The 12402-nt window shown below is 41.1% G+C and overlaps 1 protein-coding gene across 1 annotated transcript in view; it reads left to right on the forward strand.

Annotated features, from left to right (window-relative positions):
• C5 (complement C5) overlaps positions 1-11723 on the forward strand; it is an 89931-nt gene extending 78208 nt beyond the window's left edge. Inside the window, exons 34-41 of the mRNA XM_004003966.4 lie at positions 1569-1671; positions 2037-2111; positions 2228-2333; positions 3466-3549; positions 4434-4523; positions 6663-6746; positions 10501-10639; positions 11197-11723. Of these exons, the coding sequence (XP_004004015.2) occupies positions 1569-1671; positions 2037-2111; positions 2228-2333; positions 3466-3549; positions 4434-4523; positions 6663-6746; positions 10501-10639; positions 11197-11335 (820 nt within the window). The 3' untranslated portion in view covers positions 11336-11723. The remainder of the gene's footprint in view (positions 1-1568; positions 1672-2036; positions 2112-2227; positions 2334-3465; positions 3550-4433; positions 4524-6662; positions 6747-10500; positions 10640-11196) is intronic.
• The last annotated feature ends 679 nt before the right edge of the window (positions 11724-12402 follow it).

Genomic DNA, 12402 nt, shown 5'->3' on the forward strand with positions numbered 1-12402 from the left:
TTTGGGAAGGCTTGCTGTCTTTGGCAGCAGGCAAAGGGCTTCTTGAAAGGAAGGTTTCTGTTCCGAGGTTGAAACAGTCGCCATGGCAACCAGTCATCAAGGCTCCAGCAGTTTCTCATAGACACTCTCCACTCAGGAGGCCCTTTCCGTCGCGTTGACAGAGTATTTGCATCTGTTGGCTAGAGTTCTCCACTTTTGGTGACGCTCCATCATCCAGGCACGGGGAGGCTGGATGCCATATTTTCAGTTACACGTTGCCTTATATTTTGTTCCAAATTATTAATTTGGTGAAGAATGGGGTTAAATTTTATAACCAGAAATTTTATACTATTTATATTTTTATGGCCAATATGATATCTCAAACTTCTAATAGGGTCTGCTTTATGCATGCTAGATAAGATTGGGAAAAGAGAGTCCTTATCACCTCACTAATTTGAATAATAGCTCCCATTTCACTCATGCTTATTTTGGGGGGTGAGATCAATTCACCCCCTGTGAAGCTGTCTCCCCAGGCTCTTCCTTTAATCCTGACTCCTCTCCGAAAATCTGCTCTCAAATGTTCAGCTTTCTCTCCCACATCTTGAGGCAGGAATCTAAAGCTCAACCTTTGCAGAACACACTCGGATCCAGTCCCTACCCCACCAGCCTTCTCCTCTTTTACCATTAACTCTGCTTGATTGTAGCAACAGGCCTCTCTGCCTCTCAAAATGAAGTCTTGGAATTATAACTTTAAAGCACCAGTTTATACTTTTTCACAATTAATTTTACAAATAAGAAAATGAACTCTAGAAAGGGGAAGTAATGTGTAGAAATAGCTCAGCAGCACTAGGATAAAACCCAAGTTTCCTAATTCCCCATTTCAGCATTCTTCTCTCTCGTACCAGAGGCGCGAACAAAATAAATCCAACTGCCCCCGTTATACCCTCTGCCTCTCTCCTCCGCTTCCCCACAAGCACAATTCCTAGACAAAGGGTAGTCCTTCAAACATTGTTAAAAAATAAAATATCTATTGTGAAAATTTTAGAAAATAGAGAAAAACACGGGAAAGAAAAGAGATAATCTGTTATGATCTCATCATCCAGAGGAAGTGGCTGCTAACATTTAGTGTGTTCCTTCCAGTCTATTTCTGAACATGCTTATCGAGTCTCTTGCCAATATACAGTTAATTTTTTTCTTCGAATATGCTCTGCTAGAGAAAGAATTCGGATGAGAATCAATAGACTTATGTAGCCCTGAGGTGAACTAGTCCTGCGACCTTGAACAAGTACCTTACTCTCGCCCGCAGTCTCCTCAACTAGCTAATTAAGAGATTGCACTGAATAGCCTTTATGATTGCCTCCAACTCCAGAACGGGCAGTCCACCGAGGTTACTGATCAAGTGAGGAAAGGGTTGGGATAGATGACGAAGAGGTCTCTTTAAACTTCAGAGATTATAACACATATATCATAAAGAAGCAAATACTTGGAGACTCAAATTAGAAAGTTAAAGCCTACCAAGGAATAGGGCCTTTCCTTCAAGAATCTCATCCATTGACTTGTTTCATGTCCTCATTTCTCCCTTATTTCAGCTACAAGTTCAGCAGTGAAGAGTCGTCGTCTGGGTCCTCCCATGCAGTGATGGATATCTCTCTGCCTACGGGAGTCAACGCGAACCCAGAAGACTTAAAGGCTGTAAATGTCTTCTCCTAAATATTGTTATGGATACTTGCTTTTATTTACTGCATTAGTTTACAAAGCTCTTTCCATTCATTCTATGTCACTTTCTGAGACTCTCCCAGAATGTTCTTTTCAAACTGATAAGCTACCAAAGTTTTTATTTTTCAAGGTGAAACAGGGGCAAGTATTATGCTTGCATGGACAGAATAACATGAGTTCATGTGATGACATGCTCAGACCATTTCAGGGGGAGGAGCTGTTCTTCACTGTCTTTAAATAGCAGATTACATCCCCATGACCTCACATTCCATCACTGGGTGAATGCACTTAAACAGAAAGGTTGCAAAGTTAAATTTGAGCTTTTCTCTTTGTTCCCTTAGCTTGTGGAACAGGTGGATCAGTTATTAACTGATTACGAAATCAAAGATGGGCATGTTATTCTGCAACTGAACTCGGTAAGTTCCACCGCTCACCATTTTTCATTTATCATTACTATTTATCAGCTGCTGCCTAAAATATTTTAAGTCTTTTGTCTCTCATGATTTTCTTAATCTTTGAATTTGTCAAACAGATTCCTTCCAACGAGTTCCTCTGTGTTCGATTCCGGATAATTGAACTTTTTGAAGTTGGGTTTCTGAGCCCTGCCACGTTCACAGTGTATGAATACCACAGACCAGGTAATCAGCTCTACTCTCACATTTCTTCCGAAGACTGCTCTGTATTTATTATGGAATCTGAAGAAAGGCGCTTGAGGCCTGCAGATTGTATACATTTCCTCTCTCGGGGCTCACTCTTCACAAACGTCCCCACTGGGACAGACAACCAGTGGATGAGCGAGCCACTTGGCCGCTCCGGCCCTCAGGCTCTTCATGTTTAGAGTAGGCGAACCGGACTCGACTGCTCCCACTCACGGTCTCCGCCTCAAGTTTACCTTTGGTGTTTTCTGTTCCCACTGCGTCTCTGCTTTCTAGAGAAGGCCGTGTACCCTCCTGTTAGTTCAGTCTTCACAGAGTCAGCTTCCCCTCCGTCTGCATTCTCAGCACACTTTGCAGAGAGCTCTGTCTCAGCGCTCGTCACGCTGCACTGTGATTATGTGTTTGCATGTCTTTGTGCCACCCCCAGAACATTCTCACCCTCTGTCCCGAGCATCTAACCCAGGGTCATAGCATGCATCAATAAGCGCTGGATGAATGACCTCTGCGTTTGGTCACTCAGCCACTTCTGATAACTCTCCACTTTGGTTCACAAGGCAGACGACTCCACTTTGGCCCGTTCTACTTGTAACAAAACTCTTAAAGTGAACCAAAACTCAGACCCATTCAAACCAGTTTTACTTCTGAAATCATAGATTATGATACTTAGCCTCTCCTTGAAAAAGAACTATACACACACACACACACACACACACACACACACACCCATATGTGTGTGTTTCTTTTCTCCTCCTGAACAATAGGGAAAAAAAAGCAACAATGCTTTTCTTCTCTAGCCTAAACAATTATCAATTGTAATTCTTTCAATAGACTCTCATGTAACATAATTTATTTCTTCTCATTCATTGAAACACCAAATACTTTCATTCTCAGAAATGAGTATGGCAGAGTAAGATTTCAAGCACAGAGAGGGAGAATATTTTGAGTGTAGAGGAGCCTGTGTTAGGACAGGCAGTTCCTAATTTAACTTTCCTGGGCCTCAGCTACGGAAGGAGGGTTTGGAGTGGGTGATCAAGGAGCCATGGGCGGAATTCACTGATGGGTAAACTGCGCGTTCGCCGAGCCACCTCTTCTAACTGCACTTTCATTGGCGCAGATAAACAGTGTACCATGTTTTATAGCACGTCCCACACCAAGCTTCAGAAAGTCTGTGAGGGAGCAACATGCAAGTGTATCGAAGGTACTGTGTTCAGGCTCTATACTTGTTTAAAGCAGCCACTCGTAATCTGGGGCTAATCTGGGGGAAGCTGTTTGACAAACTGCCATTTCTCAGAAGTAGAAATGTAATCTCATCTGATGGAAAGTGCATTCCTCGAGCACTGTAAGGCTACATTGAGACAGCTCCAGAACAACCCGATAGTTCCTACCGTTCAGAGAAACACCATCAGGCAGTTGTTGGATATCGGAAAGATAACATGATGTGAAATTCTTACCTTAAACCTGGTCTTTTTGGTGCAATAGGACCATTGCTTAAGAGAACAGCGGCTCTGGAATGAGCCACCATCTCCTCTCTGCTTCCCCTAGTCCTCCCCAGTTAGAGACGCTCTCCATTCAATCTTTTGCCAATCAAGGCAGCCTGATTGGCCAAAAAGCCCCAGAACTCAATAATCAACTGCAGACTCCATGAGGGTCTGAGTTGATTTTGGTTTTCTTTTGTTTTTCAAAATCCGTCAAAATCTACACATTTCTTAGGTACTCATTTCTCCCTCTTACAGCATAAATCAGTCATCAGTTTGGTTCCTTCAAGAGATTTTTGATTACACTCAACATGGGAACATGTCCTCCTTTCTCCAGCGAAGCATATATATTTCTGAAGAGCTGAATGTGGAGTGACGACCCATTCTAAGTCCCGTGCTCGAGATTTTGTTTTTTGTTGGCTTTGTTTTTGCTTTGCATACTGTTTCACTTTATGGAAGAGGAGAAAATGGGGACAGGTCTTAGGAATCTGATATTTGTAAGATTGTATTGGATTGTCTCAGGGCAGATGAGGAAGAACTGTGTTTGCTCCCAAAGGTGTTTGTTCCTTACGTTAACCTGACTTGTGCTGTCTTTCACAAAATCCAGCTGACTGTGGGCAAATGCAGGCGGAATTGGATCTGACAATCTCTGCAGCTACTAGAAAGGAAAGAGCATGTAAACCAGACATTGCATATGGTAAGTTGGAACGTTTAATATATAGTTCCATTAAACATGACGTTTTATGAAAACATGATCAGTTAGGAAGATCTACAGCTTCGCACAGTGATTATGTAGCTGCAACGTTCCATGTGCTCCCTTGAAGGAAAATGTCATCAATTTTCAGCATTAACATGCAAAGTTATTTATCCTTCAGCAAAGAAATATGATTTTCATTAAAAATGGTGGGAGTGAGGTGCACACACAGCCAAAACATTTTATTCCACCAGACGCCATTGAATTAAAAGTGCTAAAACATAGTCAAAGAGAACATTTGAAAAGCCGCAGAGGTATATGATTTCGCTCCTGCCTTCTTCTGGTTGATCGAGCAGAGACAGAAACAAAGATGGTTTGGGGGTCTGAGTGTTTTCCAAACTCCCTCCAAAGACAAAGTGAAAGTGTCAGTACTGAATAATTTTTAATATATCACAACTGCAATCCACATTTGAGACTCTCTCCATCTCAAAAGGAGCATCTCCTTCTTGTTGTCCAGATCTCAGCGCTAAATCAAATGCCCAAGCAGAGTTGCGGACTCAAGTTCCTCGTAGAATTAGACCCTTTATTTTCCACCTGTGGCTTCCAGGGTTTACTTCTGTCTTTTTTAAGAAAAAGAGAACCAACAGATAGTACACTGTTTCACATTTTCCTTGACGACTGGCAGGAGGGTTTTTATAAATAAATAAGCACAGTGCTGTTCACAGAGCCTTTTCTGTTTTCCAATTGTTTTCACATATGGTCTCTCATTGGTGTCCCATGAGCCTCCTTGGAGGTAACAGTGACAAAACTGAGGCTCTGAGAGACGCAACAGTTTGCTCAAAGTCATGCAGGCAGTAAGTAACAGAACCAGGATACATTCTGGTCTCCAGTATTATTTCCAGGAGGTAACACTGAATTCTGTTAATGGAAATAACAGCCGTGAGAATGGATGTGTGGCTCATGATCTTTCTTTCCTTCAAGTTCATCTTGAGTTTTTAAAAAATGCTAAAAAGTTGCCTAACTCAGCCAAGACCCACTGCAACTTTTAAAATATACTGAGACTTGAAGAGAATTCTATATTGTTTTCCCCTAAAATTTAGATCCAGATTATTTCTTTCCACCATAATAAAACAATTTTGACTCTTAAATTTTAAAAAAAAAAACCTGTTTTAACACAGAGAGTACATGCAATCAGGATTTAGTTTACCACATTCAAGAAAAAGCTTAGCAGGCTTTTTTGGAGCTGCAGGTTAATGATGGAACCACAGAATAGAAACAAAATTAAACGGTTCCTTCTCTCCGCCTGTGCCTACAGTAGGTTCATTGCCCTTAGCCACTATAAATAATTAAGAATCTGAAATTTAGGGCATTGTTTAAGCCACTAATTCACACAGCCTTTGGTTCTGCCACGGTGAGTTCATTCACTGAGCTCTATGTCTTGCTACCTAGCTGGGATCCCAAAAATGAACAAAAAATTTTAGGTCATTCACTTTAACCTCAAAGAAAGCAAGAACAAGAGGATTTTTTCTCAGGTCGCAAAGAAGAGATGGGTCTCTTCAAGCTGGTCATTTCAGATGCAAAGTCAAACACACCGTAGGTTAAAAATTGATGCCTGAATGAAGGGAAGACGAGATTGAGAATGTCTCATATCAAATAGCTGCCAATCCAAGCAAAGATGAGTTGGAAAACAGGGTCCTATCAAAACCCAAAGATTGAAACCAATAAAAGTCATCGAGGCAAGGAGGTGAGGGAGCACGGAGACGCCTACGACAGGTCAGAATGATAGATACAGGGCCCCTCTGTGGGCGTGCAGAGAAGGAAGAGGCTTCATCTGGAAAGATCAGAATCTGAACTTTACATCTAAGTCTTTTTGTTTTGTGTGCTTTTTAAAATTTAATATTGCTCTTACCCTAGTCAGCCTGTTCTGTAACAGTGGGCAGAGTGATCCCTTAGAGTCATGGGCAGTAAAATCTCGCTGGGAGTGCTGGGAAGCCTTCTTGGGAGAAATGAGATTTGCCACAGGGCGCCCATAAGAGCTTGCCACACCTCATTTTTTGTTTGTTTGACAGACTCTGGCTTCTATTGGACGTGGCATTGGTGGTAATGAGCATAAGTTACTGTGTGTGCTTTTTTTTTTACCAGCTTATAAAGTTGAGATCATAGCTGTCACTGAAGAAAATGCTTTTGTTAAGTACACCGCGACCCTCCTGGATATCTACAAAGCTGGTAAGGATTCATTAGTTCTTTCCTTCAACAGATGTTTAGTCCTTACTATGTGGCAGGCATTATAATAGACACAAAGGATATAACTTGAGTAACACAGCCAGAGTTCCTGCCTTCATAAAGTTTCTATTCTATTCGAGGAGACACATTTTTTTTTTAAGGAAATGGACAAAATAAACAATTACAAAGTGTAAGTACTATATTTGGAACAGACATGGAATTAATAAAGGAAATACCTTCAGAGTGGTACCAGATGGTATATTTTAGGAAATGCTAGTAAGAGTTAGCCGTTCTTGAAGGCGAGAATGGAAGGAGTCAGATGGGAAGGAGCTGGGTCGCACTGGGGTTTCTAAGGCAAGGTGAGAAATTTGGATTTTATTCTAGAAGTTCAAGGGGTAGCTAATAAATGGTTTCAGGTGGGCAAGAAACGTTTTCTGATTTTAGAAATCATTCTGGCTCCAACGGAAGGGAGCAAGAGTTGAAAGAGGGAAACCAGTTAGGAGCATCTATGAGGTGCAGGGCCTCGGCTCAGAGGCCACATGAGTTTTGATAGGCTAAATGAGCTATAGTAACCAACACAATAAAATGAATCCATATGGAAATAGCACATAAAACAACAGCTTAAAATATGTTCCCTTTTGTTCCCTATGTAAGAGAACCTACAAATATTATGAAATTGCTTGTCAAATGATGGACATGGAAAAACCAATGATTCGTTAAATCATATTTAATTCCAAATAAGCTTTTGTTGGTTTATTTAGAAATTGTCAGTGTTATTTTGTTTGACTCGCTGTAGGGGGCCTCTGTTTGAGCTTTGATTTGACAACAAGGATCCACATCAAATGTTTCCAGTTATGTCTCTATCGAATTGATGGTCATTACGTGATGTCTGCCTCACAAAGTAATTTCTCCTAATAGCAACAGTATTGTGCAAAGTACGGAATGCTTTCTCAGTTTCTGCTAAACTGGCAGCAATTACATTCAAATGTTCCTCATCTTCATTATATCACCTAACATTTCCATGTATTTAATATATATCTATTATCAGCTAAATTATAAAAACAATTTATTGAAATGTCATGTTTAATTTTCCTAATTTTCTTAATTTTTATTCCCCTTCAACCCTCAGAGTTTTACAAACATATTTGACAAAGTTTCAGAATTCACATTTTAAAAAACTTAAAATGTTTACTCCTGTGTCTGTGAAAGTGAATCTATCAGATGATGTGGTTTATAAAGTACCTTTGCAGTTTTAGTGCTATTGGCTGCCTTTCAAAATGCCAGTATTTTTCCAATTTTTATTATTGCAATTTTTGAAGTCTCCACACTCTTTGTTTATTCTGTCTAGTATATCTTAGGTATATGGTAGAATAAATATCAAATTTATCAAAACAATATTTAAAGTGATTCTTGTTTGCCTGGTGCCTTTGATTGCATTATCCGGAGACACTTGACTCAGAAGGTGCCAAACTGAAACAGCTGTACATTTCAGGATTTTTACTGAAGCCCCAGATTTCTCCCTGACATTACATTTGTGCCAATAAGGTTGTTCTTGTAAATATTTCTCATTGACACCTTTTTTCCCAGTTTGATATGTTGTCCTTCCTGTACTTTGAGTTCAACAAAACCCCTGAAGCCATCTTCAGATTTTTAAGTTATTTAAAACATGTTTCATATTAAATAGTTGATTTTCTAGAAAATGATTGAACTTTTATTACCTCGTGTATATTTCTCGAAAGCTGTGTTCTCGTTACAGTAGGTATGAAATTTTGCTGTAAGTGGGACCGTAACTCTAAGTTGTGGCACTGGGTTTACACTTTTTTTTTTTCCTTTTGAAATGCTATCAAGTATTTCAAATCTGAAAATGTTTATTTTTAACCATACACTAGAGTTTAAAATTCTAGTAATACTTTCCAAATTTTTCTTTGCTTGATCAACACTCTGACATTTTTTTCTGACTATTATTTCAAATGTTTCACTGTGTGGAGTTGAGTTGTGATGGTGGCTCACTGATGATCACAAGTGTTCTTTATCTGTAACATGATTGCCATTTTGACAAAATAGGTAAGCACTCTTAGGACTTTGATCTTTCCACAACCCAATTTTCAAGCACTTTTGCAACCAACATACACATCATAAGCAATAAGACATTCCTATTTTTACTGAAATAATCAAGTGCTTTTCATTCCAGAAACGCAAGTTGCTTATTTTGTATCAATTATTGCCTTGTATCAAAAGATATTCCAGACTGTTCTGAACTTTGTGCAGAACCAGATGATTCCCAAGCTGTAGTTCTTTATCCCTATCATTTCTCCTCTGTTCTGTCAGTTCAGGAGACTCAGGTTTATGACATTTAAAAGGAAATGTTAAGAAAGTTTTGCATGGTTTGTTATCTTTTCATTCTGGCTCTTCATTTTTAACATATATAGATTTTTTAATTTATATAAAATATCAAAACACCACACATTTACCACTTACACAAGAAGTGCTGCTAAAAATAAGCCAAAATAAAAACTAAACTATTTGGAATCGAGGGCAACTACGTAGTTCAAGGATAATGATGCTATTATCTTGTGACTGGTGTTTCTCCTAAAATACAGGTGAGGCTATAAATGAAAAAAAGATGAGTGATTGTTGAAACTGAGGTTAATTATTCTCCCTTCTGAAGATGCTCGACATTTTCCATAACAAGAGGTTGTTAAAAATAATAAGACCCCCCACAGAAACACTGCTTACCATAACAGGGGCTGACTTGGCAAACAGTGCTGGGCAGGCTGTTTGAATGTTGCTGCAACAGGAAGTCATGTATGAATGGTCACCAGCAGAGCCTAAGAAGGTTAGCTTGAACTAATGTGGGTACACGGTCATTGTTTTACTAATTAACATTTACCACTTGTGCAGTTACTATTATGTGCTATTTAGCAACAGTTTCAGACGTTTTTCAGGGTTTAACAACTAGGATGACTCAGCCAGAGTGTGATAACTGGACACCAGTCCTGAATATAAAGCAATGGGTGCCCTGTCCTGTCCTGGCCTCAAGAAGCTTCCAGCCTAGCAGAGGAGTTAGGCATGACGATGGACATTCAAGTGTGATGGGAATAAGGAGAAAACACATACTTAGGACAAAGAGCACCAGGGAATGTTTATGGAATACTGGGAGGATTGAAGATGTATTTAAAGATGGGTGTAACAGAGAAAGTGAAAATCGCTCAGTCGTGTCTGACTTTTTGCGACCCCATGGAATAGTTCATGGGATTCTCCAGGCCAGAATACTGGAGTTGGTAGCCGTTCCCATCTCTAGGCGATCTTCTCAAGCCAGGGATTGAACCCAGGTCTATCACACTGCAGGTGGATTCTTTACCAGCTGAGCCACCAGGGAAGCCCCTCAACTCTGGAAAGGTTCTGTTAATTCCTGGTTCTAATGAAAAGCACTTAAATAGTGCTTACTATGTTCCAAACACTTTTCATGTTTTAACCCATTTAACCTCACAGCAGTTCTGCAGGGTAGGTTTTACTGTGATGCCCATTTTGGGGATGAAGGATCTGAGCCTCATTTGTTCAGGTACACAGCTAGGAAGTGGGGGGTTTAGCCTGGGGAGCCTGATCCCAGAGTCTGAAGTCTTAACCACAGGGACAGTGCCAATAGCCATTAGCCTGTCGATAGAAATTTACACTGAATAACAAATAGCCATGAGGAACTGGAATGCTCAAAAGAGTTGAAAACTGACATGTGATAACCTTGCTGTGTGTCTCTCAGGAGAAGCTGCTGCCGAGAGAGACGCTGAAATCACCTTCATTAAAAAGACAACCTGTTCCAACGCCAACCTGGAAAAAAGGAAACAGTACTTAATCATGGGTAAAGAGGCCCTGCAGATAAAATACAATTTCCGTATCAAGTAAGTCACCAGTATTTTGGAGTCTCTGATCTTCCATCCAAAACTTAGTGCAATTTATCCTTAAACCCACTACGTGTTTCTTTCGTGCCCTGCTCTTAACCAACAAACCATTAGGAGCATACATGAAATAATGTGAGCTTAAAACAAAGAACTCCTCAAAACCACCAGGGTAGCTGAGGTCTCGCTGAGGATATCAACTGCGTGCCCAGGTCTGGCAGTCAATCTGGGGTCACTCGTCGACTCCCCCTTTACCGCACCTGCCTTCTCAGTCCTCAGACTGTTCTGTCTAAGGAGGACAGTGTTTGGATACATGTTTTATTATCTGTTTTTTTAAAAATAGACATTGAAACAGATGTTGTTCCTGCCTTTAACCAAGGGAGCCCCGAGCAGCTCATGATCTCCAGGGTTTGTGGACCTTCCCAGGGAGAGGCCAGTTCAGAGGAGTTTGGCCAACAGCCTGACCCTTGGGCACCTGAGCAGCTTGGCTCAATTGAATTCAGCTCTTCTCTATCCGTGGCCACCGTCACAAGTGATTCGTTTGCATTATTCCTTGGCAGGTACGTCTACCCGTTAGATTCCTCGACCTGGATTGAATATTGGCCCACAGGCTCCACGTGTCCATCATGCCAGAGATTTTTAGCTAATCTAGATGAGTTTACTGAGGACATCTTCTTAAACGGCTGTGCAAACGTCTGAAGGTCGGCTGCATCCAGTTTGCACTGTGGACTCCTGTTGTTGAAGGTTCTTTTTTTTTTTCTCCAACATTCACAGCTGGTCTTATTTGGAAAGTTCACTCTACTTAGAATGGGGGACATTTGCTTTTATTAGAGAACAATTTAAGAGCAGTAACTCTCTGAAACAGCATGTCCTTCAGGGGGCCTGGAGACAGACACTCATTCCAAGGTTACTGGACACCAGAAGCAATAAATTGGAACCCTCCTCAAACCTACTGCTCAGGCATGCTTGCCGGGGACAAAGAATAGCCCCATTGAAATGTAGTATCTTACAAAAACATGGCCTTTGCTTGAAAGAAAATACCACGGAACAGAAAACCGATCATTAAAGCCTGACTTTGCTTTCAAAATGTGCGAAAAAGCGTGTTATTTTATGCTAGGTCAGCTGCAACCGCACAAAGACAGGCAAATTGAGAAAGGTGGAGAAGGCCGCCCCTCAAAGCCCTCAGCAACCTGAGAAGGTGGGAGCCTTGTCCTTGCCGCCTCCCTTCCTGGTGCCCTCTCTGCACCCCTTTGTGGAGCCTCTCCTCCCCTCCCAGTGCCTACTCATTTCCCCTGGAACTTGCTCTCCTGGAAGGCAGGCCCCAGGGCAGCCACCTGGTGAAAAGAAACCTAGTGGAAATCCAGACACCTTTGCTCTTGCTCTAACCAGGTCTCTGAGCCTCCCTTCAGGATTTATCAATGCGGATTTCTAACAGCAGGCTCATTTCTAAGTGATATTCTGCAGCACTTTAGATCTTATGGAAGAGTTCTCATATTTATTCCCATTTAATGTCTCCAGAATCTCATGGAGTACGAGAATTATTATTACCCCCATTCCATGAAGACTTTGAGGCCGAGGACCCAAAGGGATTTGAGGATGAGGAGTTTGAGGCTCAGAAAAGGAAGCGATTCACCCAGCCTAGTAAGGGGCAGAGTGGGAGACCAAACCCCAAGGCTTGCTCACAGTCTGAACACCTCCCTCTTCCACCTCACTGCCCCATCCCATCGCTTGTCAGGTTTGATTTCCTAAGAGCAAGGCAGGATGCA

This window comes from Ovis aries, chromosome 2 (assembly GCF_016772045.2).
Source record: "Ovis aries strain OAR_USU_Benz2616 breed Rambouillet chromosome 2, ARS-UI_Ramb_v3.0, whole genome shotgun sequence".
Lineage (NCBI taxonomy): Eukaryota > Metazoa > Chordata > Mammalia > Artiodactyla > Bovidae > Ovis > Ovis aries.